The sequence below is a fragment of the Rana temporaria genome, chromosome 7 (assembly GCF_905171775.1).
Source record: "Rana temporaria chromosome 7, aRanTem1.1, whole genome shotgun sequence".
Taxonomy (NCBI): Eukaryota; Metazoa; Chordata; class Amphibia; order Anura; family Ranidae; genus Rana; species Rana temporaria.
In genome coordinates this window covers 126,884,169-126,911,930 of record NC_053495.1, presented here as the reverse complement: position 1 = coordinate 126,911,930, position 27,762 = coordinate 126,884,169, and the positions used below count along the sequence as shown (strand labels likewise).

The 27,762-nt window shown below is 44.1% G+C and overlaps 2 protein-coding genes across 2 annotated transcripts in view; one reads left to right on the top strand and one right to left on the bottom strand.

Annotated features, from left to right (window-relative positions):
* Window positions 1-526: 526 nt before the first annotated feature.
* Window positions 527-27,436, top strand: TRMT13 (tRNA methyltransferase 13 homolog). Its single transcript, XM_040359947.1, has 11 exons — window positions 527-812; window positions 4,902-4,948; window positions 8,530-8,596; window positions 15,506-15,565; window positions 18,462-18,531; window positions 20,266-20,372; window positions 22,351-22,518; window positions 22,691-22,757; window positions 22,835-22,909; window positions 26,752-27,136; window positions 27,231-27,436. Exons 1-11 carry the CDS (start codon window positions 642-644, stop codon window positions 27,403-27,405), a joined length of 1,392 nt encoding a protein of 463 aa, XP_040215881.1. The 5' UTR covers window positions 527-641; the 3' UTR covers window positions 27,406-27,436.
* LRRC39 (leucine rich repeat containing 39) overlaps window positions 27,126-27,762 on the bottom strand; it is a 54,787-nt gene continuing 54,150 nt past the window's right edge. The window contains exon 9 of the mRNA XM_040359951.1: window positions 27,126-27,648. Within this exon, the coding sequence (XP_040215885.1) occupies window positions 27,626-27,648 (23 nt within the window). The 3' untranslated portion in view covers window positions 27,126-27,625. The remainder of the gene's footprint in view (window positions 27,649-27,762) is intronic.

Genomic DNA, 27,762 nt, shown 5'->3' with positions numbered 1-27,762 from the left:
AACTGGCCTCTATATGCCCTCACAGGACACCCCCTCTACTTTACCTGGCCTCTATATGCCCTCACAGGACACCCCCCTCTCAGTGTAGCCCGGTCTCTATATGCCCTCACAGGACACCCCCTCTACTATAACTGGCCTCTATATGCCCTCACAGGACACCCCCCTCTACTATACCTGGCCTCTATATGCCCTCACAGGACACCCCCTCTACTTTACCTGGCCTCTATATGCCCTCACAGGACACCCCTCTACTATACCCGGCCTCTATTCCGGACACCCCCTCTACTATACCCGGCCTCTATCCCCTCACAGGACACCCCCCTCTCGGTGTACCCCGGGCCTCTCTATCACCTCACACGGTTCCCCTCTATGTATACCCCAGTCTCTCTATCGGGCTTCCAGGAGTCGCGGTACTATTTCCAAATCAACCGCCCGCTACGTCCTTCCTGTACGCGCTGACGTCTTGGCGTCCAGGTCTCTACGTCGCCATGTTGCATTTGGGCACTGCAAGGTTTTTTTGCGAAGGGCGGACATCTTTGTTATGGGCAAAGAGGTGCATATGCTGATATAGAGTAAACGGGGTGTTAGAAGCTATAGGAAGTTTATTGGAAAGTAAATTCAATACAGCCACGTACGAGCTAATGGAGGTCACTGAGCAGCAAGCAGAACGTGTCCCCGAGAAGGGGGCTGGGAGTACTGGCGGGCCCATGCCGGGGAGATGCAGTTACTTTGTACAGAGGAAGAGGAGATATTGTAAGATGATCGTGTCAGAAGGGAAGAAGCTCTGTGGTGAGCATGCAGACAATGGGGAGGTAATTATTATTACTATAAGAGGAGATGGACACTACAGTAGTACATGGAGGGAATGTTTATACTGGAATATTCCAGCCCATTCATCCCAATGGGAATGATATAACAAGGAGGCGTGACTTAGAGTGAGTGATAACAGGAAATCCTGAATCTAACCAGAACTGCCATTATTATCACAGGTAAATTAAAGTGGAACTAAACCCTCCTATCCATTACAGCTAAGGAAGATGCCATCTTAGCCTCTGTTAGATCTGCAGTTGCCATGGTGCTGCACACGTGATCAGTTATGTCACCAGCCAATTGATGGCTTGACAGTTCAGTTGGGAACACAAGCAGATGTGACAGTTATCATCATGGTGTTCCTTGAATGGAACTGTTTTAGGAAACAGTTAAAGTGATACTAAAGGTTCAAATGTTATTATTTAAAAATAACAAACATGTTATACTTACCTCCACTGTGCAGTTAGTTTTGCACAGAGTGGCCCCGTACGCCGTCTTCTGGGGTCCCTCGGTGGCCCTCTCAGCTCCTCCCTACAATAGCTAACCCCCTCTGGGAAGCTCTTTCCTGAGGGGGTTACATTGCGGGCGCGCTCCTGTAGTCGCCGAGTGTATGACTCGGTCCCGCCCCCCGTCGCCCGCGTCGTTAGATTTGATTGACATCAGTGCGAGCCAGTGGCTGCGCTGCTATCAATCTATCCAATGAAGAGCCAAGAAGCCCGAGCAAAGATCGAACGCGTTCGCGACGTGGGACTTTCCAGGGCTCAGGTAAGTAAAACGGGGGGCTGGTAATCGTAATCTGTTTTTTCACCTTAATACATAGGATGCATAGGTGAAAAAACATGATGTTCTACAACCCCTTTAAATTGTCAGGTTTCATTCCACTTTTAAATGTATAAGTTAGAAATTGATTTACCTGTTTAGTAAAACAGTTCCATTTAAGGCATGCCGTGTGAATGATAACTGTCACATTTGTTTGTGCTCTCAATTGAACTGTAAAGCCATCAAATCGCACCGGCAGTACGTCATATGACGTCATGGACTTTCAGCGGTGATATTTGAATGATGCCTGCAGCTACAGGCATCATTCAGATATATATTTTGTTCAGCCGGCGATTCTGTGCACCATAAGAGCGATCAAAGCATCAGTTCAGCCGCTTGATCGTTCATGTATAAATCGGTCGCTGCCTGATGTTAGCCATAGAGATTTCTGTTGACCAGATTGTCCCCAGTCATCTCTATGACCCTCGGAGGCCTGGGCGCGATGTTATGACATCACGTCTGGGCCGGCGGATGTAAACAATGCCAGGGGCTCGGCTGGGAAGGCAGAGACAGTTTTTTTTTTTTTTTTTGATCTTTGTCTTTCCAGCCTGAAGGAAAGATCTGGGGACTTATAGACCCCAGATTCCTCCATAAAGAGGACCTGTCATGCACTATTCATATTACAAGTGATGTTTACATTCCTTGTAATAGGAAAAAAAAGTGATCACATTTTTTTTTTATTTTAACCACTTCAGCCCCGGAAGGATTTACCCCCTTCCTGACCAGAGCATTTTTTGCGATTCTGTACTGCGTCGCTTTAGCTGACAATTGCGTGGTCATGCAAGGTTATACCCAAACAAGATTGGCGTCCTTTTTTTTCCACAAATAGAGCTTTCTTTTGGTGGTATTTGATTACCTCTGCGTTTTTTATTTTTTTCCGCTATAAAACAAAAAAAGAGCTGCAATTTTGAAAAAAAGCAATATTTTTTACTTTTTGCTATAATAAATATCTCCCCAAAAATATATAAAAAAACATTTTTTTTCCTCAGTTTTGGCCAATATGTATTCTTCTACATATTTTTGGTAAAAACAATCGCATTAAGTGTATATTGATTGGTTTGCGCAAAAGTTATAGCGTCTACAAAATAGGGGATAGATTTATGGCATTTTTATTATTATTATTATTTTTACCTGCAAAAAGATGTGCGTGTTATTTTTTTTTTTTTTAAAGTTGTACAACCACTTTTCCCTATAGGTAAGCCTATAATAAGGCTTACCTGTAGGGACTAGAAATATCTCCTAAACCTCTATGGTCTAGGAAATATTTGCCATAGAAGCCGGCGCCGACATTATCTGCGCATGTGCACTAAAGAAAGGGCACGATTCATGCCGTTTCTATAGTGCCCGTACCGTGACCATCGGCTCCTGCATGCATGCCAATAGCAGAGCCGGAGTCCCCGGCCCCGGAAGGAAGAGGGGTTGAAGATTGATGCAACGAGAGAGAGGGGACATCGCCAACATCGCAGGTTGCTTCTGCAGGTAAGTGCCACATAATGGGCTACTATGCGATGCATAGTAGCCAATTATGCTTTTACTTTGCAGGGAACAATAAGGAAGTAAAACCCATCAGGGTTTACTTCCTCTTTAATCTGCCAAAATCTAGAAGTATATTACAGAGGAACAAATTGGAATCCTAAATAAATATCCATTGCAGGAAGGATGTGTTTTGTTTTTTCTCCTCTAGCGTGATTATTCAATTATTTTATGTTGAATTTTCACCCTTGAAAATTAGACAATAAAGCATATGTAAACCCTAAGGCCCCTTCCACACGGGGACGGATCCGTCAGAGGTATCCGCCAGCTCAGCGGGAGATCGCCGTTGATCTCTGCTGAGCCGACGGATGACAGGTCCCTCTCTGCTCACTGAGCGGGGAGGGGCTTGTCGAGCACCGCTGCTTGTCTATGGAGAGGTCGGACAAAAACGGACAGCATGTCTGTCTTCATCAGATATCATCCGATCCGCCATGACGGATGGCAACGTATCGCCATACGTCTGATTTTAGTGGATCGGATGTCAGCACCACGGACATGGTCACCGCTGACATCCGATGCTCCATAGACTTACATGGAGCACCCGTTTAGGTCCACCGAAAAAACTGACAGGCGGACCTGAACAGTCCACCCGTGTGAAAGGGGCCTTACATTGAACTTATTTTATTTGCTCCGTTTTGTTTTGTTAAGTATTTTTTTAATGCCCAGTGTGCATGAGGCCTTATAATAAAAGGAATGCAGCTACTACACTAAAGGAATGATACAACGGAATATATTAAATTGTTCGTCTTTTTCACCTTAATGCATCCTATGCATTAAGGTGAAAAAAAACCTGTCAATGACGGCCCCCCCAGCCCCCCAGTTTTACTTACCTGAGCCCCTTCACCTGCTGTGCTCGCCCCCGACGTCCTCTTCTCCACTCAGTCTGGTCGTTGATTGGCTAGATTGGATGAATTGACAGCAGCGCAGCCATTGGCTTGCGCTGCTGTCAATCACATCCAATGACGCGGCTATAGCCGCCGGCTGTATCACAGGAGCCCGCTCGCAAGAACAAACAATGGGAGAGAGCTCCCATTAAGGGGGTTAGTTCTTGCGGGGAGGAGCCAAAACAGCTGCAGAGGGACCCCAGAAGACGTGGATCGGGGCCACTCTGTGCAAAACGAGCTGCACAGTGGAGGTAAGTATAACATTTTTAAACGGGAACCTTTAGTGTCCCTTTAAGGCTGGGTTCAGACATGTTCTGTGCGAATTTCAGCTCCGGTTTCCCTGCGAAGATAAAAATTATTCGTTCCGGTTCCTCTCCATTGTAGCTGCGGGTCAGCCGACCAGGGAGAGGGGGGGGGTGTAGGAGGAGGGGGAGAGAATTTGTGTTCAGAACGGAACACATCTGCGAATCAGATGAGTTCCCATTGAAGATTATGGATGTGTCTGCAATTCGCACCGCACTACCTAGAAAAACGCACACGTTTTTTGTGCAATGTAGAGTGCGGATGCAACGCACATATGTGAACTAGACCCATTCAAAAGAACATATATTCAAATGTCCTGTGAATTTCCGCATCCAATTTGCATATGTGTGAACCCAGCTTCAATGCTTGTGCACTATTTCAGTTGTTAGTGCGAGTCACTAGAGTAATTCAGATGGGTCTTGGTAACTTGGTAGGCATCTGTCCATCTATGGCTTGTCTAATTTAGTGCAGCAGTCCTCTCCATGTTTGAACAATCAATACCTGTGTGGATCTGAAAACAATGAACTGTAAATCGTTTTGGTTTTATTGTAGGAATCAAACAACAGAAGAAGGATTCCTTGTCCTCTGGACCCCAAACAGTGAGTCTTTAGTCAATTTGGTTTGTTATCTGTATAATGCTTGTCTAAACAACAAAAGTAGTTGAGGGTTATAAAGTTACAACTAAACTCCAGTCTCCTATAAACTACCCAAATTAGTGCAGCTACAGTGCCTTGAAAAAATATTCATACGCCTCGAAATTTTCCACATTTTCTCATGTTACGGACCAAAAACGTAAATGTAGTTTATTGGTATTTTATGTGATAGACCAGTGGTCTCCAAACTGTGGCCCGGGGGCCAGATGCAGCTCTTTGCTTGCCTTTATCTGGCCCTTGGGTCAGTGTTTCCCTCAATTATACAAGACATTATGCCTCCCACCGATACCAATGATGGGGCATTATTCTTCCTACAGGCACCAATGATGGGACACTCTTTCTCCCACTGACCCCAATTGGGCATTTTTCCTCCCACTCACACCTACGTCCGGCTCCCCTAAAGTCTGAAGGACCATAAACTGACCCCTTGTTCTCATAGATTGTGGGACATATCCAGCATAGCAATATAGAACAGCAACAACTTAAGTGGATGTAAACCCTCACATATACCCAGTGAAGTGAACAGCCTCCGATGATACACAGAGATGAAACACATCTCCCTACATAAGTTTTACATGTATATCTGCTGTCCTCAGCTATCTTTATTCTTTAGAAAGTGCACATCATGTTAGAGATTTTTATTCCTGTTTCAGCAGTTTGGAGGTCAGTCTGGGCATACACTGTGTATGAGATGATTGGAGGAAAGGCACCCCCCTCCACATACAGTGCCTTGAAAAAGTATTCATACCCCCTGAAATGTTTCACATTTTGTCATGTTACAACCAAAAACGTAAATGTATTTTATTGGGATTTTATATGATAGACCAACACAAAGTGGCACATACTGTAATTGTGAAGTGGAAGGAAAATGATAAATATCTGAAAAGTGTGGCATGCGTTTGTATTCAGCCCCTTTACTAAAATCTATTGGAACCAATTGCCTTCAGAAGTCACCTAATTAGTAAATAGAGTACTACACCTGTGTGTAATTTAATCTCAGTATAAATAACAGATGTTCTTTGAAGCCCTAAGAGATTTGTTAGAGAACCTTAGTGAACAAAGAGCACCTTCAAGGCACTGTATGTTTGTATAAATACATCAGTAAATGTATTTCATTACATGCAAGCGATTAATGTCAGCCTGTTACAGACTGGGAGAGGAGGAAACAACATAAGGAACCAGTCAGCTATGCTACAGTGCCATGAGCATGGTGATAGAAGTAGAGCTCATTAGTCTGTTCTTTCTGCCTAAAACAGGGATGCCCAACCTTTCTAAAAGCGAGGGCCACTTAAGCAACTTGGTAACCAGTCGCGGGCCACAATGAGCGCAGCGGGCGGATGACAGGTCACGGGTACTCTATAGGCCCTCCAATCCGCCCAGATGAAAGGGGACAAATTCCCTTCTGTTATTTCGAATTGGAGGTAGGCTGATATCTGTAGCTCTATAGTGGTGAATTGAGGGTCCCATTTAGTCGGGCTGAGCGTGTGAAAGGGGCCTAAGACTGCTTTCACACTAATGTTCTGCAGTTTACCCACACCACGGGTGCAGCATAGTGCACCTGTGTCTATCCTGCGGGTTAGCTAAACTTTGCCATAGACTCCTCCTGTGGCAAAAGCTGGCGCTGTATAGGACGCATCGGAATATGGGGCTCTGTTCCGCAGCCACTTTCTTCCTCCACCACTAGCTTCATTCACAACACTGATGCTGAGGTATGGCAGGTATGGCGGGTTGGCAACCTGCAGTCTGGGCTTGCCAACCTGCCATTCCAGAGCAGGAGGTTGCGGGCCACATCAGAGGGCTAGTGGTTGGCCACCCCTGGCTTAAAGTGATTGTAAGCCTTCTTTTTTTTTTTTTTTTAAATAACAAACACTGTGCAGCTTGTTTTGTACAGAGTGGCCCAGATCCTCGACTTCTGGGGTCCCTCGGTAGCTCCTCCCTGCATCAGATAATCCCCTAGGAGAAGCGCTCTCCCGGGGAGTTACCTTGCGGGTGCGCTCCCGCGTCCAGCATTCGGCATCTATAGACACGAATACCACACTCGGCCCATTACTCGCATCATTGGATTTGATTGACAGCAGCGGGAGCCAATGGCTGCGCTGCTATCAATATATACAATCAAGAGCCATGTCTCCGCCGAGGGAAGTAGGGGGCTCAGGTAAGTAAAACGTGGTGCTGGGGGGGCGGTCACTGCCAGATAAGATGCATTAAGGTGAAAAAACCCCTTTAAAGGCTGGGGTAGAGATATGACCTGCAGTGTTTCAGCAAAGGATAATGTAGTCTTCTCGTCTGCCAAACAGGGCTGTTCTATGTGACAGAGCTAGTATTCTCAGGACTGGATTGCCAGAAATACAAATGTATTATATGTATTTTCATATGTGTATTTACCTATTTGCATGGAGTTTGGCTTTAATGGGTGACTGCAGTGGCCTGTTCACCTAGCTAGCTATGCGTTTTACTGCATTAAAGCTACTATCCTCAGTTACTTTTTTATTTTATAAGTTCTATTCTGAAGCCTCGTACACTCGACTGGTTTTCCCGGCAGGAAAACTGCCAGGAGAGCTTTTGGCCGGGAAAACCGGACGTGTGTATGCTTCCTCACAGTTTTCCTGTCAGGAAAACAGGCGGGAAAATAGAGAACCTGCTCCCTATTTTCCCGCCGGGATTCCCAATTTTTTTTTTTTTACTTTCAATAAATTTTTATTGAGAATTCATATTAGGTTACAACAATGTGATAAGCATCATGAGCAACACATGCCCGAACGGATCATACATATCAATATGAATATATTATAAATAATTACCAAATAAAGAAAGGAAAAATGGGGGAAAACTCTATAAGCAATATGAATGTCTGCATGCAAAGCATTAAATTGTTGGAGAAGAAAAACCCCCCAATATCAAGCATACTACTGATGATAATACCCTGAATAATGGGAAACGGGTCCAGGTGAGACCCCAATTTTTTTTTTTTACTACTGACCTATGGAAACACTGCGAGGCAGTGCCGATGAAGCATACACCTGGCCGGGATTCCCGACCAAAGCTCCATGGCAGTTTTCCTGCCAGGTTCTCGGCTTTCCCCCTTGAACTGGAGCAGTAGGGCTTATTCATGACTTCTATGGATAAACAGAATGTGACTGCAGTAACAGACACTTGCATGCGCAAGGGCTCAATACCATTTATTTTGTGCTTTTTTCTGCCCTCCCCCACCACTAGATCATAATGAGATCGACGTAGATAAATAGAGACTGTCATTTATGTGTGACTGTCATCTATTTTGCTTCTGATGAAATGCAGAGCAATGCGCAGGTCTGCATCATTTAAAAATAGCCCATAGTCATTGGCTGGGTTCTGTCCTGACAAATTCACAATCTGAATGCCTATGTGGCATCAGCGACACCCTTGGTATGTTTTCTTCTTTTTTTTTTTTTTTTTGGTGAGAGAAGAACTATCAACTATAAGTAACATGGAAGGTGTTGGCAGCAACAGTACTGTTCCTAAAATGTATCTTTATTTCTTTCTCATAGCACAGTGTATGAGGATCAGCTGAAAAAACACATTAAGAAATGTAATTCCCGGGAGAAGCCCCAACCGGTAAGTACGGTAGATAATAAATACAATGATGCAGTAGTTATCCTTTTCTATGAAGCCCAGCTGCAGCCAATATTTTCCTTTAGCATTGAATAGTGTAGGGAAGGATTAGAACGTTTGTTAGGTCTGGATTTAAGCTGGATTGACACCTATGCATTTTTAGTGCATTTTGCAGGTTTATACTGCAGTCAATTTAACATGGATTCCTATGGAACACGTTCTGTAGTGAAAATCTGCAAAATGCACTAAAAATGCATAGATGTCAATCCAGCCTCAAGCCCTGTACATACGAGGCAGAATCTCGTCAGGAAAAAAACATTGTTTTTCCTGACGAGATTCTTGGCAAGAATCTCTTGCCGCTCGAGTGTACAGACACTCCATTGAAAGGAACCGCCGTTTTTTTGAATGGCAAGAACGCGGTGACGTCATCGCGTACGACGAGCATGCACTCGTCACATTCAATACCTATGTCTAGGAAGCTACTGCGCATGCGTCAAAGTCATTTTGAGCATGCACAGCTTTCCATGGAGGCAGGTAAGTATACACACTCTCGGGTTTCTCGGCAGGAAAACACTGCCGAGAATCTCAACGAGACAATAGAGAGCAGGTTCTCTATTTTTCTTGTTGAGATTTTGGGCGGTTTTCTTGACGAGAAACCAGAAAGCCTCGTACACACGCTCGGTTTACTCAGCAAGAAAGCTCTGCCAGCAGTTTTCTTGCTGGTTCTTGCCGAGTAAACCGTGCGTGTGCACGAGGCTTCAGGTGCTGTCAGTGTTACTGTTGAGGATGTTTTTCTGGGTTTCTTTACTGTTTCTATACTGTCTGACAAATGTCACGTGTATAGGAAGTGAGGGTGAATCTCACTCATATAATCAGAGCATTGTAAAATTCTGGCACGTGATCTAATTGCACGTACACACAAACAGAAAATCTTACAACATGTACTGCTTTTGAAGTGATTGTACGATAATCGGATCATTAGTACACAGCTTTCGAGAGCCGATCACAAGCTCATCTGATATTATCCCATGGGACAAGCACAAACATTTTTCTCATACGATACCAGATCTTACAATTTTCATTTAATCAGTACAGTTGTCGTTCGAAAATACAATACGAATACACTACAATACATTACATCACTTCCAAAAAAAAATTCTGTCGTACAAGAATTTTTGTAACTTTAGTAAACAAAACTTTCGGTATATGACTAGCATGCAAAAAAAAAAAATACGGACAATCATTCATCCAATAATCTCATTGTGTGTACCAGACATAAGCCTTCCTGACTACTAGGAAATGTGTTTTATTGCAGCAGTGTTCCCATTGAGGGATTTCCCCTCACTTCCTGTTTTAGTTTTAACTCTGTCAAATTGATAGGAAGTGGCAACATTACTGTATCTGACAATTATAAAACTGCTAAGAAATGAAAAAAAGTCTCCCAACTGGGGACACAGAGAACCGTAAAAAATGGATAGTGCCTAAAAGGAATTTAATCCTTCTACACTATCTAAAACAATAAAATATGGGGGTTTACATTTTACAGACCATTTTTTTAATCTTATTATGTCATCAGGCAAGTTAAAGAAGACTGTTTTCTGATCACATTAGAAAAACACAAATCCCATTTTACTTTTTCCAAATGTATTTATCAATGATTTTTGAATGTTAACCGTTCCTTTCAGTGCTTTAATGCTGTCAAAAATCTAATTGTAATTTTTTTTTATTTTCAGTTTGGCAAGTTTGGAGTACTCTGTACACTGTGTGTGTGTGTGCAGAAACTCCCCCAGAAAGTTTATTTTTGTCTTATCTGATTGCCTAACTGCTTTACCCAGAAATCTGCACTGAGCTAGGAGTAAAGTCGCAGGCATCTTCTGCAATGAATGTTTATTTTTATTTTTTTTAAATTGCTCAGGATCATCCATACCTTAAAGTGGATGTAAACCTGATTTTTTTTATGTCACAATGTACAGTATAAGATTTCCTATCATCTGTGCACAGTCTTGCCACTCAGAGTTAATCCAGCTCTGATCAATCCTCTTTTATTGTTCAGTGAATTAAAACAGACTTACAGAGAAAAACCTTAGTCCCTTCCGCCCTTTTGCTGTGTATGACAGGTTATTTACATATCTCATGCACTAGCTTCAGACAGGCATTATTTTTTAATTCCCACCCCCACTCCTTTTCTGAAGTCTTGTGGTTACTTATCTGGATTTTGACTGGATGTTAGTGATCATAGCAGAATTCAGGCCGGAATCACACTAGTGCAGTGCGAATTTCAGCTCTCTTATCTCTGCAGAGAGATAAGAGAAGTGTTCAGCAGATTAGCAATGTTTTAGATGCGAATTTGGAGACCTGGGAGAAGTTTCAGGTGAGAGGAGAGTGGGGGAGAAGTGTATTGAGCTGAATGAGAGAAATTCCTGAAGACAACTGAACACATCTGCGAATTAGATGCGTACCCATAGAAGATAATGGGACTGAATTCGCACCTGAGCCGCACCGCAAGACATAAAAACCGCACACAGTTTGGAGGCAATGCGCAGTGCGAATGCATCGCACATATGTGAACCAGCCTCATTGAAAACAATGTATTTTGAAATGTCCTGCGAATTGGATGCGGTTTAAGCCGCACTCAATTCGCATAGGTGTGAACCTGGCTTCAGTGTAAGAAATACACAGGAAAAAATGCATGTTGGCAAGGGTTTACTGACATCACAACTCCACCCACCGAGCTCCAGACAACAGATCCACCCACCTAATCTGCAGTTTTTCAGGTCTCATAAGAGACAGAGGGGCGACATTTGACAGGTAAGGATACATGCAGGAGGCATGTATATCCTTATAGATCAGCACTATGGCAGTAGTTCAGAAAGGATTTGGGTGGGTTTACATCCACTTTAAGAGATGCAGACACTACAGTGTTTCGTCTTAACAACACTGAGATTTCTGAGGGTGTATGGTGACCAACTTTTACATTTTGCAATGAGTTTCATAAAGGACATAGGGTTTTATTTACTAAAGCTGGAGTGTGAAAAATCAGTCTCACTTCTGCAGAGAAACCAATCGGCTTCTAACCTTAGCTTGTTGAATTAAGCTTTGGCAATAAAACCTGGAAGCTGATTGGTTTCTATGCAGAAGTGAGACTGATTTTGCACCCTCCAGCTTTAGTAAATAAACCCCACAGTGAAGCAAACAGCAGTTCCTTCGGACGAGAAAACCCCCTGATTTTAAGGAAAGACTCATGACTTAACCACTTAAGGACCGGACCAATATGCTGCTACATGACCCAAGGGGTTTTTACAATTCGGCACTGCGCCGCTTTAACAGACAATTGCGCGATCGTGCGACGTGGCTCCCAAACAGAATTAGCGTCCTTTTTTCCCCACAAATAGAGCTTTCTTTTGGTGGTATTTGATCACCTCTGCGGTTTTTATTTTTTGCGCTATAAACAAAAATAGAGCGACAATTTTGAAAAAAATGCAATATTTTTTACTTTTTGCTATAATAAACATACATATATAATTTTTTTTCCCCTCAGTTTAGGCCGATACGTATTCTTCTACCTATTTTTGGTAAAAAAAATCGCAATAAGCGTTTATCGATTGGTTTGCGCAAAATTTATAGCGTTTACAAAATAGGGGATAGTTTTATTGCATTTTTATAAAAAAAATTTTTTTTACTACTAATGACAACGATCAGCGCTTTTTTTTCGTGACTGCAACATTATGGCGGACACTTTGGACAATTTTGACACATTTTTGGGACCATTGTCATTTTCACAGCAAAAAATGCATTTAAATTGCATTGTTTATTGTGAAAATGACAGTTGCAGTTTGGGAGTTAACCACAGGGGGCGCTGTAGGAGTTAGGGTTCACCTAGTGTGTGTTTACAACTGTAGGGGGGTGTGGCTGTAGGACTGACGTCATCGATCGAGTCTCCCTATAAAAGGGATCACTCGATCGATGCGCCGCCATAGTGAAGCACGGGGAAGCCTTGTTTACATACGGCTCTCCCCGTTCTTCAGCTCCGGGGAGCGATCGCGACGGGGCGGCTATAAACGAATAGCTGCGCCCTCGTCCCGGATCACTCCCCGTGGGAATCCGACCGCCGCATGTAGCGGGGGGGGGGGGGGGGGGTCCCGATCGGACTCCTGACCCACGTCTAGGCAGGGACGTACAGGTATGCCAATGTGCCTGTACGTGCCATTCTGCCGACGTATATCTACATGCGGCAGTCGGGAAGTGGTTAAAGGGGTTGTAAAGTTAAAAAATATTTTTGAAAAATAGCTTCCTTTACCTCCTTCCTCCTTCCTCCGCCCTCCTTCACTTACCTCATCCTTCGATTTTGCTTTTAAATGTCCTTATTTCTTCTGAGAAATTCTCACTTCCTGTTCTTCTGTCTGCAACTCCTCACAGTAATGCAAGGCTTTCTCCCTGGTGTGGAGTGTTGTGCTCGCCCCCTCCCTTGGACTACAGGATAGTCAGGACGCTCTCTACATTGCAGATAGAGAAAGGAGAAAGGGGCGAGCACGACACTCCACACCAGGGAGAAAGCCTTGCATTACTGTGTGGAGTTACAGACAGAAGAACAGGAAATGAGGATTTCTCAGAAGAAATAAGGACATTTAAAAGCAAAATCAAAGGATGAGGTAAGTGATGGAGGACTGCACTAAGGTAAAGGAAGCTATTTAGGGAAAAAAAATTACCTTTACAACCCCTTTAACATGCTGCCCAGACTGAAAATGACAGTATGCTTACAGATTATTATTTTTTAAATAAAAGAATGAAGGAATACTCCAAGTATGGTGGGATCTAGAAGATGGGGGAGCTGGAGTTGAGTTTTATAACAAGAGCAGCCCTATGTTCAGGCACATTCAGACCACTTCCAGCCATCTGTACTTTTCTCTTTGTGAAAGGTCTGAGAACAGTTTAATGCCGCGTACACACAATCATTTTTCGGGTTGTAAAAAATGACGTTTTTTTTTATTTCATTTGAAACAATCATGTGTGTGGTTTAAAGCATTTTTTGGGTTCTGAAAAACGGCAAAAAAAAATTCGAACATGCTCCATTTTTTCACTGCGTTTTTAACGTTGTCGTTTTTCGGGTTGTAAAAAAATGGTCATGTGTGGGCTTTAACGACGTGAAAAATCCGCGCATTCTCAGAAGCAAGTTATGAGACGGGAGCGCTCGTTCTGGTAAAACTAGCGTTCGTAATGGAGTAAGCACATTCATCACGCTGTAACAGACAGAAAAGCGCAAATCATCTTTTACTAACACAAAATCAGCTAAAGCAGCCCACGATCGTGTGTAGGCAAGGTCGTTTTAATGATCAGGTTGAAAAAAACATTGGGCTAGATTCAGGTAGGGGGACGTAAGTTTGTGCGGGCGTAGCGTATGTTATTTACGCTACGCCGCCACAATTTAGAGAGGCAAGTTCAGTATTCACAAAGCACTTGCTTCGTTAGTTGCAGCGGCGTAGCGTAAATCTGCCGGCGTAAGCGCGCTGAATTCAAATTGTCAAGAGGTGGGCGTGTTTTATGCAAATAAATCATGACCCCACGTAAATGACGTTTCTCACGAACGGCGCATGCGCCGGCCGTGAACGTATCCCAGTGCGCATGCTCCTAATCACGTCGCAAATAGTCAATGCTTTCGACGTGAACGTAATTTACGCAAAGCCCTATTCGCGAACGACTTACGCAAACGACGTCAAATTTTCAAAATTTGACGCGGGAACGACGTCCATACTTAAAGCGGGGGTTCGCCCTGTTAAAAAAAAAAAAAAAGTTTTTTTTTATTAGACCATTAAATTCGGCATCGTAGCGCGAGCTACGGTATGCCGGTCTTACATTTTTTATGCCCGTACTCACTGCGGTATCGCTGATTGAAGAATCCGGGGAATGGGCGTTCCTATGGTGAGAGAAGGTGATTGACGGCCGGCCCTGGCACGTCACGCTTCTCCGGAAATAGCCGAAATAGGCTTGGCTATTCACGGCGCCTGCGCATAGCCTGTGCGCAGGCGTCGTGAATAGCCGAGACCTACTCCGGCTGTCTTCGGGGAGCGTGACGTGCCAGAGCCGGCCGTCAATCATCCTCCCTCTCCATAGGCACGCCCATTCCCCGCGGGAGTCGATTTCTTCAATCAGCGATACCACAGTGAGTACGGGGATTAAAAATTTAAGACCGGCATACCGTAGCTCGCGCTACGATGCCGAATTTAATGGTCTAATGATGGAAAGGAGGGTGAACTACCGCTTTAACATTGGCTATGCCTCATATAGCAGGAGTAACGTTACGCCGGAAAAAGCCTTACGCAAATGACGTAAAAAATCAGCCGGGCGCACGTACGTTTCTGAATCTGCGTATTCAGCTCATTTGCATATTCTACGCTGAAATCGACGGCAGCGCCACCTAGCGGCCAGCGTAAACATGCAACTAAGATACGACGGCGTAAGAGACTTAGGCCAGTCGGGTTTTAGCCTAATTTCGGCGTATCTTGCTTTCTGAATATAGAAAGAAGATACGCGGGCGCAGATTTGAATTTACGCGGCGTATCAATAGATACGCCGGCGTAAATTCTTTCTGAATCTAGCCCATGGTCTCTTCAAGCAGCTTTTGATATTTAGCCTTTGCAGTGGACCTGTGGAAGAAATGCTGCAGGTACCCATGGTGTTAGTTTATCAGAGGAGAAAGCAGTAGCAAGCAAACAAGGTTTTCCAACCTGTCTAATGGCTGTTACCCCAAATTGGCCTAAGCTGAGGGTGTGGTTTGCCCATCACTTGATCCAACTGAACTGAGAACTGATTTAGCTATGGAGTTTAACAATTCTTTTTATGTTATAACATCTACAGTTATTTTGGCCAGTACTGTTTTTGGTAATAAGAATTTCATTTTTGTTTTGTTTTTCTTAGGTCTTTTATGTGAAAAATATTAATTCTGGTTCTTTGGATCTAGACACCTGCGAGGAACAGGTACTTCAAGCATATTACATACAAGCTTTGGAGATGCTGTATGTTATTATCATGCCAGGATGTGCACTTTGTTCTTCAGCTTTCCTCCCGTTGGACAATAAATTGGCATCACTACGCTGATTTGTAGTCCATTGGACAAGCAGGTGATACAAGCGCTTCCATGAGTGAAATAGGAAATAATGGTGTGACCTTCCAGGCTACACAGTGTGGCAGAGTAATAAGAATCACAAAACTAAAAAATTATTTCAGCAGGTAAAATTTCACATTAGCGTCCATCAACTGTGTGTTTTGTTATTTGTCTGAAATTGTACTCTAATTGTATCTGCAATAGCATTTTGGAATTACTGAGGTTGCATGGATGGTCATGAAGGGCCAGATTCACGTAGCTGCGCGGCGGCGTAACGTATCTCATTTATGTTACACCGCCGCAAGTTTTACGGGCAAGTGCTTGATTCACAAAACACTTGCCTGTAAACTTGCGGCAGCGTAAATCCGTCCGGCGCAAGCCCGCCTAATTCAAATGGGGCGTTCATCATTTAAATTAGGCGCGTTCCCGAGCCGAACGTACTGCACACGCTCCGTTTTGAAATTTCCCGCCGTGCTTTGCGCGAAATGACGTCGCACTGACGTAATTTTTTGAACGGCGACGTGCTGTACGTCCTTTCCTATTCCCGGACGTCTTACGCAAAAAAAAAATTAAATTCGACGCGGGAACGACGGCCATACTTTAACATGGCCTGTCTATTTTTACACCACCTAAATAGCAGCCGTAACTATACGCCGGGAAAAGCCGACTAGCGACGACGTAAGAGAATAAGACGAACGTGCGTACCTTCGTGGATCACCGTAAACAGCTAATTTGCATACCCGATGCGGAAAACGACGCAAACTCCACCCAGCGGGCGCCGAAGAATTACAATTACGATCCGAAGGCGTACCAAGCCGTACGCCTGTCGGATCGATGCCAAAAGCCGTCGTATCTTGGTTTGAGAATTTAAACTAAAGATACAACGCGGCAAATTTGAAATTACGCCGGAGTATCAGCAGATACTCCGGCGTACTTTTTCTGTGAATCTGGCCCCAAGTTTTTACAGTCTGCAGATTTGGAGTACTCCCTTCTACTCCAGACTAGATGTAGGTACATTTTTAGAGTAAACACATACTGGAAGGATCATGGAGGCTTTCGTGCTAACTCTCTGGTTTAAAAACTATGAGGGATTTACTAATACAGCGGAACCTTGGATTACGAGCATAATCCGTTCCAGGAGAATGCTTGTAATCCAAAGTACTCGCATATCAAAGCGAGTTTCCCCATTGAAGTCAATGGAAACGAAAATAATTTGTTCCGCATTGACTTCAATGGCATGCAATACCGAATGCGGCCAGAGGGGGGGGGGGCACCGCAGAGCCTCGGAAACGTCTGGAAGAGCCCGAGGACAGTTCAGCTGACCTCGGAAAGACTCCGTTCACGAGCCTTTCCGTGCATTTCCGAACAGCGCCGGAGCCCCCCACCTCAGGCCAAAAGCGGAACTGCACACCGCTTTGACCTGAATACTGCTCATTTCGCGAGACATGTTAGGAACTTTAGAAATGCAGTGCTCGTATTGCGAAACGCTCGTTAACCGTGTTACTCGCAATCCGAGGTTCCACTGTACTGGAGTTCATGGAATCTTCTAGGTTTTATTGTCAAAGCTTAATTGAGGTTAAAAGCTGATTAATTATTATTCACAAGTTCTGTGTGCTCCAATTTTATTATATACCCATCTATACACTTCTTTCCTGATCCTCAAACGTATTCACAGTTGGGCTCGGTTCACACTGGAACCAGCTGCAGATCGCACAAGAACGCTGTGCGTTCCCGATTCTCCGGTTCAGGGACGAATCGGGCCGAATTCAGGCTAAAAAGGAGCTGAAAACGCACACCACGGCTGCGGAGCTAAAAACGCACACCGTTTCTGTGCAGTGCGCTCCGCAGCTGCCCATAGAGAGCCGGTCACATTCTCCTGCTAATGCGAATTGGATGCAGGGAAACCCTCATCCAATTTGCATAGGTGTGAACCCAGCCTAAGAGCCAGTTCACACAGGGGCAACCTGTCAGGCGACTCAGCCACCTGACAAGTCACGGTCCACAGTAGTCAATGGAACCGTTCTAATAGGAGTGACGCAAGCCATTCCGACTTAGAAAAAGGTTCCTGTACGACTTTGGGGGCGACTTGCATTGACTTCAATACAGAAGTCATTTTGCAAGTTGCCTCTCAAGTCGCCTTGAGATCGCCTTGCAGAGTCGCCCCCAAAGTCGTGCCGCTTGTGTGTGAACCGGCTCTTAGTGACTCAATGGGGTTGATTTACTAAAACTGGAGAGTGAAAAATCTATTGCAGCTGTGCATGGTGGCCAATCAGCTTCTAACTTCAGCTTGTTCAATTAAGCTTCGGCAAAAAAAAAAAAAAAATTGGAAGACGATTGGTTTCTATGAAGAGCTGCGCCATATTTTGCACATTTCAGTTTTAGTAATGCTATGAATCTACCCAATGAGGAGTGCAACAGTGGCTGGAGCCGCTGCACTCGTGCACATCACTGGATCGGATCGGGGTCAAGTAAGAAAAAGTGAGGAGCTGCAGCACAGAAGGTATTTCACCTGTGATGTATGTATATATGAGATTGGAGTAAGAGTGAAATGTGTTACCTTTTAATGTTCCTGTCATAATTTAATGCTCCAATTAAGATACCGAGGAGTGCAGAAATATTCTGGATCTTTGCATATTACTGAATCTCACAGATAATGAGATTCAGTAACATGCACCGTTGTTTTCAGTTCACAACATGTGAGAGTCTGTCACCCTTCGGGTCCTAGGTAACCCACTTAATATTTTTATATTCTTTCTATGGTCCTTTTAGGTAAGCCTCAGTTCCCTGTCGAAAGAAGACCTGCAGAATCTTACAGAAATATTACGAAGGGTCACCAGTGGTAAGTGACCAATCAGTTTGAATTACTAAAAGTGGAACTCCAGCCAACCTTTGTTTGCTGTCATGCCAGGTGCCCCTTCTCCTGTTCCGGTGACAGATGTAAATGTTTGGATTTCCTCTTATTCTCTGTAGCATTCTGAGTGGTCACCAGGATAGATAGGGTGGATCTCTATGTTTTGGGTCACAGACAGCTACAAGTTTTTTCACCATGCTATCCAGAGCTCAATTATTATTTTTTTATCCGGAGTTCTACTTTAAGTGACCTTGCTAATATTTCTCTGTCAGCGGATTACTTTTACAGCTGCTTCTACAAAATTTAGGGCCAGTTCAAACCATAGAAATTCAGTCTGTGGCAGTATGCGTTCCAGATGCTTTTCTACAGACAAGTTTTTGATGCATTTTTCATGCGTTCCAGTGCTTTTTTGGTGTGTTTTTGATGCAGTCCGGTGCATTTTTTTCCTAACCGTAAATAAAGACGTGTGTTCCAGTGTGTTTTTGGTGCATTTTACAGCGTTCCAGTGCTGGAAAAATGCAGCACGTTCTATTTTTTTTTTCTGGAACACATTGGGGTAGATTCACGTAGCATTTACGGCGGCGTATCTCCAGATACGCCGCCGTAATTTGAAATCTGCGCCGGCTTATCGTTACGCCGATTTTCAAAGGCAGATACGCGGAAAAAATAGGCTTCCTCCGCCGACGTAACTTGAATGCGGCGGCGTAGAATTGTGTGCAATATTACGTTGGCCGCTAGGGGCGCTTCCATTGTTTTCGGCGTAGAATATGCAAATTACCTAGATGCGCCGATTCACAAACGTACGTGCGCCCGGCGGTAGTTTTTTTACGTCGTTTGCGTAAAGGCTTTTTCTGCGTAAGGTTGCTCCTGCTATTAGGAGGCGCAGCCAATGTTAAGTATGGACGTCGTTCCCGCTTCGAAATTTGAATTTTTTACGTCGTTTGCGTAAGTCGTTTGCGAATAGGGCTGGACCTAATTTACGTTCACGACAAAACCAATACGTCGTTCCGCCGTACTTGGAAGCAATGCACACTGGGATATGTACACGGACAGCACATGTGCCGTCCGTACAAAACGTCAATCACATCAGGTCATCATACATTTACATAAAACACGCCCCCCCTTCCACATTTAAATTACGCGCGCTTACACCGGCCCCATTTACGCTACGCCGCCACTATTTACGGAGCAAGTGCTTTGTGAATACTGCACTTGCTCCTGTAAGTTACGGCGGCGTATCGTAAATACGATACGCTGCGCCGCCGTAAGAAGAAGCGCACGTACCTGAATCTACCCCATTGGAACTGCAAGCACTGGTGGGAACTATGCCATTGAAAACCGTATAACCTACTTTCCATGCGTTTTTCATGCAGAAAAAAAACGCACTGGACTGCATGCGGTGTGAACTGGCCCTTAATGTTGTCATTCATGCCTCAGGCACTGTAAAATAAAAAAAATGGTAGCATTTAGGAGGTTATATAAAATGGGCAACAGTACCCAGGCTTACATGATTGAGACATTCTGTTTACTAACCTTCTGTATTAATGTTAATGATATTTCACAAGTCTCATGTGGCCCTTTGTGAGGGATATTACCTTCACAATTTAGACAATGTAACTTAAATAAGCAGTGTGGGAAGGGGGGGGGGGGGGGCTTATACATTGCCAAAACCGCCACCATCACACTCTCTGGTTTGTTCAGTACAGTTTGTCTTGTTACTAGGTCTTGATCCGCCACTGCCAGACAGAAAATTATGTCACTCTGCATTACAAGAAGCATTGAATGACCCAACAAATGGAGACACTGCCTCCAAGCATCTCAAACAACAGGTATTGCAAATCTGACTGACCCAGAATCTGTATGTGCTTTACATATCTCTCAACCCTTCCAAAATGGGTAGGACCATCCCGAGAATTCATTGAAGTCCTGATGACTCCATGCCTAATCCCAGAGCCCAGTTCCAGAATGAGATCTGGTACTGGGTTCCACCAATTTCCCTGCTGCTAATCCGGCTCTGATCCCGCTTCAGGGGATCGGTTACAGTATCTGCATACAGTAGTCTTCCATTCTGGTGACTGTCCCCCCAGGGGGCTTGGTTCCAGTTGTGCCAAACAACCCCAAACCCCTATTCATGCCCCCTCCGCTGCTCTGATCCCCTGGTGTGCTGCCCCTCCCCCCGCAGCGATGGCAGTATTCCTCCTCTTCCTCCTGCTGGCTACAGCTGCAGAGAGACACAGGAGAATCAGGTTCAGGGTCCCTTCCATGAATAAACACAGTGAGTGATCGGTACCAATTGCTCCTGTGTTTATTCATAATTAAGGCATGGTAAACTGTTTATTATGTTTCAGTTTGTGTATGAATAGAAAGCTGCAATGTAGAGAGCTTCCCATTCGTTTACTGTCCAGTGCAGCTAAGGCTGCAAAGAAATGGATTAAGGAATGTCCTTTGTTCCTTTGCCTGTCTCAAAAGTGAGAATGTGAAAGTGTAAAGACTGTAAAAAAAGAGAATATATATTTTAAACGGTAATTACAAAAATAAATAAGCGTTTGTTCACGTGTTGAGATCGACATTCAGATCGTTCTTCTGAGAGCATTTGACAAGCGATGAGGAGGCTTTGTATCGCCTCCTTGCTGTCTGCTTTAACCCCTTCAACCCCGCACTAGCATACTGCAACCATGTGGATTTCATTTAAATGGGTCATGTTTGGCAGGAGGTATTATTCATGCTGCACCTGCGAAGCAAAGCATTGCAGCTGCAGTAAAAAGGGGAAGTGGTTGAGGCACCCAGGGGGTGCCAGATTGTGTCTTCCCCGGTCCTCAAAATTCACCTACCTTTGCACACCACAGATCACTGTCCCCCTGAAGTGCCCCTCATTCTCAACTTTACATTCTATAAAATAGAATTAAAAACCTTATGGTTGCTAGCACTTCTTCTCTTCTTGTACTGTGGCTTATTACCAATTACAGTAAAATCTTGGATTGCGAGCATAATTCGTTCCAGAAACATGCTTGTAATCCAAAGCACTTGTCTATCAAAGCAAATTTCCCAATAAGAAATAATGGAAACTCAAATGATTCGTTCAACAACCATTTATTCGTAGGTCCTTCAGATTAAAGTCCATATAAAAATATTATCGTAATGTGACCAGGTTGTGTAACCATTAAAGCGGATCTCCACCCTAAAGTGAAGTCGCGCTGATCGGCCCCCTCCGGTGTCACATTTGACACCTTTCAGGGGGGAGGGGGGTGCAGATACCTGTCTAAAGACAGGTATTTGCACCCACTTCCGGCCACACGTCACGGGCAAAAGACGGGTTTTTCTCTGGCATCCTGTCCGTCCCCCGTTGTGTGCTGGGAACACTCGGCTCCCAGCACACAGCCGGAGCCAATCGGCAGGGGCGCAGCGCGACTCGCGCATGCGCCATAGGGAACCGGGCAGTGAAGCCGGAGCGCTTCACTTCCTGGTTCCCTCACCGTGGATGGAGGGGGGAGCAGCAGGGTGACGAGCGATCGCTCGTCCTCTGCTGCGGACGCCGCTGGACTCCAGGACAGGTAAGTGTCCTAATATTAAAAGTCAGCAGCTGCAGTATTTGTAGCTGCTGTCTTTTAATATACTTTTTTAGTGGCACATCCGCTTTAAATGTCCATCGACAAATGGAAGCTCTAAAAAGACATCACTTGTATATCAAGGCAAAATGTATTAAAAAATGTTGCTTGTCTTGCAAAACGCTCTCAAACCAAGTTACTCTCAAACCAAGGTTTTACTGTATACAGTTTGTGTAGTCACATGTCTATTCTCTTCTTACAGGCTTCTATTTTGGGTCATTTGGATAGGTTGGGTCTGTTGGGCACGTCCCACTGCTTTGTGGAGTTTGGAGCAGGTCGAGGGAAGTTATCCCATTGGGTAAACCTTGCCATAGAAAATGCTGAAAATGTCCACTTCCTATTGGTAGAGAGAGCCTCCACAAGGTTTAAGGTAATTTTTACACCATCTTTCTAGTAAAACCAGTTCTTATCTTTAGTACCAATTTATATTATAGCACTTTATGATAATTATGTATGCTATTAGTATATTATTAAATCGTATATTAGATTAAAGTGGAATTGAAAGGCATGTTAACCAGCTGTAACCTTTTGTTTGTCCTAAGGTGGATGGGAAGCAGAAAAAATCCACTTTTGAGAGACTACATATTGACATCCAGCACCTTTCTTTAGGTTAGTAGATTAATAAGGTATAAAGGGATGGGATTGGAAGGAGGAAAGATGAGATATATTGAATTTCTTCCTTTCAGATGAAGTCCCCAGCCTTGCTCAGAAACAGCTGCCAGTCATTGGAATTGGAAAACATCTCTGTGGAGCTGGCACAGGTCAGTGACTCTAAGGACGGGTTGTTAAAGTGGACCTTCAGTAATTTTTTTCATCTTTCCATCTATTAAATCTTCTGCACTTGTTGTTTTAAATTAGCATAGTAAAAAAAAAAAAACATCCTGTCAGTAAATACCTTATACAGCCCACTTCCTGTTTCTTGTCTGGTAAAAAGCCTAGGCTTATGACATAATGCACAGCGCTCTCTCTCTGGTAAGAGTTTGCCAAAAAGGCAGGGGGGGGGGGTGAATCATAAGAGGGCCAATGAGAGTTGCAGAGCTGGAGGTGTGCATCTGTGTAAATCCAGGAAGTGAACAGGCAGCAGCTTCAGCTGCCCACAGTTCAAATGGTTGCAGCCAGACTTGGTGGAGGGAGATTTCTGCAGCAAATTTGGCAAGTGGAGAATAACACATTATATAAAATAATATACAAAGTGGTTGGAGGGAAGCTTCAGAATAGCAAAGATGTTTTTATTACAAATTATGTGAGCAGACTGCAGTTCCTCTTTAACTATTTTTCCCTTTCTAAAAAAAAAGTTGCAGCATGATTTTACACACACTTAAAGCGGAGCTCCACCCTAAAGTGGAATTCCCGCTGATCGGAACCCTCCCCCCCCTCCGGTGTCACATTTGACACCTTTCAGGGGGGATGGGGGTGCAGATACCTGTCTAAAGACAGGTATTTGCACCCACTTCCGGCCACACAGTCTCGGGCAGACTGCAGGCATTACATCACCTCCCGTCCCCCCCGTTGTGTGCTGGGAACACTCGGCTCCCAGTACACAGCGGGAGCCAATCAGCAGGTGCAGCGCAACTTGCGCATGTGCCGTAGGGAACTGGGCAGTGAAGCCGGAGCGCTTTACTTCCTGGTTCCCTCACTGAGGATGGCGGGGGGAGCAGCAGAGTGACGAGCGATCGCTCATCCTCTGCTGCGGACGGCGCTGGACTCCAGGACAGGTAAGTGTCCTAATATTAAAAGTCAGCAGCTGCAGTATTTGTAGCTGCTGGCTTTTAATACATTTTTTTCAGCGGACATCCGCTTTAATGTATTTTAGCAATATGTAAGTTCTTAGAAAAATAAGTATAGCAAAGCGAATCTAATAATAATACAGCACTCTCTCTGCCTGAACCCTTTCACTTAACCTATTCCTTTAAATGAGTGCTTAACACCTAACCTTCACTCTGACAACCTAATGAGCACTTAACATTTAGGCTCCTTTCACACGGGGCGGAATCCGTCCAAGCGGATCTGCCTGCTCAGTAGGGGAGCTCTCTGCTGATCCCTGCTGAGCAGGCATGGACACCCCATAGACACCTCACCCCTTAGAGAACAATGGGTGGTCTGATCGGGTCCACCTGAAAAACTGACCTGATCGGTCCGCTGGTGTAAAAGGGACTTAAAGATCCATTCACACATGCTGTGGCTCAATTTTTATCTGAATTCAAGGGCTTTCACACTGGAGCCTTGCGCTAGCAGGACAGCTCCAAAAGTCCTGCTAGCAGCATCTTTGGAGCGGTGAGAGGAGCGGTGTGTTTACCGCTCCTTCCCATTGAAAGAAATGGGAAACCGCAGCTATACTGCCAGCAATGCGCCTCTGCAGAGGCACATTGCGGGCGGTATTAACCCTTTTTCGGCCGCTAGCGGGGGTTAAAGCCGCACCGCTAGCGGCCGAATACCGCCGCAATTCCGACGGTATAGCGGCGCTATACCGCCACCGCACCTCCCGCCCTGGTGTGAAACACACTAAGTCTAAATTTTGCCTAAATTACAAGCATGAAAATCAGCAAAAGGGACATACAGTTGTTATAGAAAATGTCTCCTAAACCAAGAAGAATCAGCAAAAGGGACACATCATACTAAATGTAAGTTATGATGTACGGTGGGTATAGGAAACAAATCACTCCCCTGTACAATAATCACATTTTTGTTGCTTTGCAGCCTGAAATAAGACAGACACCGTTTTTGTTTTATCTAGCTGCATTTATTACTACAACTTCTAACATCCAAGTGAGAGATATAAAACCAACATGTCAGAAGAATTTTTTTTTTACTTTGCACATCTAGACTTTGCAATATTTACCCGATCTTCTTTGCAGAACTGCTCAAGTTTAGCTAAATTTGATGGTGACTGTTTGTGCATTGCAGTCTTCAGGTCAGATTTTCAACTGTGTTATTTGGATGGTGAGCTGTATTACATTTCTGCCAGACATATTTGTAACGAGACCCCTGCTCGCTCGGTTCCACTCTCCCGACACTCCTCTGCTGCTATTGAATCAGATTGCAGATCGCAACGTCTGATGGTTCGGTCATCCAAGGCTCCGGGATTCGAACTACAGCTATGTGCCGTTCGAAATCCATCAGAACAAACACCAGGCAGGCTGTATGTAAGTTCAAACAGGAAACTCTTTTATTGGATACACACAACACACTTTTAAACAGCAGTTTGAACACCCCACCCCCAACAACCGCTTTCCTATTGGTCAATTGTAAAGTACATTGTAGTTCTCAATTAGGTCCTCTTAGCCATGCAAATAAGGACTTGAAACAGGGTCAGCAGGGATTGGTCCGATAGCTTGAAAAGGAGGACTGCTATGTCTAATGAGACAGAAGCCACAGGGGACAATCAAAGTACACAAACAGCCAAACACAGAACAATGCTTTTCCTCCAGACCATGGAGCCGTCTGGAGGGGGGGGGGGGTTAGCTTTAAGACAGGGTAGAAGACCCCCCACTGTGTAGCAGATTCAAACACTTCAGCATTCCAAGGTCCTTGACAATACTCCCCCCTGAGAAACAGTCCAACAGCCACAGTGGGACCCCAAACGGGTCAACTCGAGGATGTTGGAAAAGTAATCTTAAGGTTCCAGGTCTGTCTGCCGGGATAACCCATCCGCCTTCCTGTTTTGAGGCCCTGGTCCATAATCGCAAGGCAAGAGGCTCGCATTCAGCCCTCTCCAAAAGCCTCTGTCGCAGCTAGGTCTGTCACAGTATTGTTTGGTGTTGAGGCCAAATCATTCAATTTTGGTCTCCTCTCACCACCTCAAACGCACCTTGCAGATTCTGAGGCCACATGGAAAAAGGTGTTATGGTCAGATGAGACCAAAATGTAATGATTTGGCTTCAACACCAAATGATATGTCTGGCAGAAATCCAATACAGCTCACCATCCAAATAACACCATTCATATAGTAAAGCATGGAGGTGGTAATATCCTGCTATGGGGTGTTTCTCTGCAGCAGGGACTGGAACCCTCGTCAGGATGGAAGAAAAATGGATGGGGCAAAATACCATCAAATTCTTATGGAAAATCTGCTGCCCTCTAAGCATTGAGCCAGCGTAATTTACGGGGAAAATTCGACGTGATACTGAGCATGCGCCGTTCGTTAGGTGCGTCATTTACGTGGGGTCACGATTCATTACCATACAACACACCCCCTACCAGCCTAGTTTGAATTAGGCAGGCTTACGCTGGCCCATTTACGCTACGCCGCCGTAACTTAGGGTGCAAGTTCTTTGTGAATACGGTACTCGCCTCTCTAAGTTACGGCGGCGTAGCGTATATGAGATACGCTACGCCCACCTAAACTTAAGCCAATCTTTCTCAATCTGGCCCCGTGTGTGTGTGTGTGTATGTATGTATGTGTGTGTGTATATATATATATATATATATATATATATATATATATATATATATATATATATATATATATATCTCTACTTGATAATACAAAGATAGAATTATTCTTACCTTGACAGTTATTGATTGCTGTAGTATTTTTTTTTGTTTTTATAGTGAGAATATTTTGTTTCTGCTTTTAAACGTCTACTCATTTGTTAATTTGTAGATTTGGGTCTTCGCTGCCTCGTGCAAAATTACTCTAATCTAGTGAAGGAACCACAGTATAAGCGCCTCAAGATGGATACTGGAGAACTTAAAGACAATGCAGAAGACAAAGCAATAAACACTTGTCCAGTCAAAGGGATTGTTATTGCCCTTTGTTGTCACCACCGTTGTGACTGGCACCACTATGTGGGCAGAGATTTCTTCCAGAAGCTAGGACTAGGACAGAAGGAATTTGGAGTATTTCAGCGCATGTCAAGCTGGGCAACCTGTGGTTCCAGGACGGCAGGGAAGGTTTTAATTGAGAATGAGAAAAGAGAACCTGAAGAGACAGAAGAACATGACCTAGACCTGAAAAACACAGACTGCAGTTTAGAGGGAGTACAAGGGTATGTGTGATTATTACCATTTATTTATTAAAGAAAAAAAACAATATGCACATATGACTGTACAAAAGTCCTGTCTTTTTTTTCTGTTTTCCAGGCTGGCTTTGACTGTTGAGGAGAGAGAAAATTTAGGACGTCTTTGCAAACTGCTCATAGATCACGGACGTCTAGATTACTTGAGCAATATGGGCTACACTGCTAGTCTTGAATATTATACAGAGCCGGAAGTGTCCTTAGAGAATGTCCTGTTGATAGCAGTACCTCGATTGTAAAGCAAAAACTCTTAAATAACTGTAGACTTTTCACAATTTTTTTACATTCTTATTGCCAGCACATCATCCAGGATGTAGAAAAAAAAAAGTCAAATTTTATCTCTTCTCTTAGCAATGAAAAGTTTCTTTCTGCTAAGTGGATGAAAGCCCTTTGAGGAATTCCAGGATCCTGAGCATTTACACAATCAAAGTTGCTGCTACTAATCCAGCTTTGAAGTCTTTATTGAAAATCCATTGTAGTGTCTGAAATACATAACACTGTTAACCTAAGCTCCTCTAAAGCAAGTCTTACTTGGAGGTCCTGTTAAAGTTCACCTGCAAAAAATGTTTTAACATTAAATGTATGCTCATTTTGTC

Coding starts and splice junctions, on each gene's coding strand:
- TRMT13 (XM_040359947.1), top strand. CDS start 642: ATGGAGGTCACTGAGCAGCAAGCAGAACGTGTCCCCGAGAAGGGGGCT. Junction 20,373..22,350: donor CCAAGCATCTCAAACAACAG/GTATTGCAAATC, acceptor CTCTTCTTACAG/GCTTCTATTTTGGGTCATTT. Junction 22,910..26,751: donor TCTCTGTGGAGCTGGCACAG/GTCAGTGACTCT, acceptor GTTAATTTGTAG/ATTTGGGTCTTCGCTGCCTC.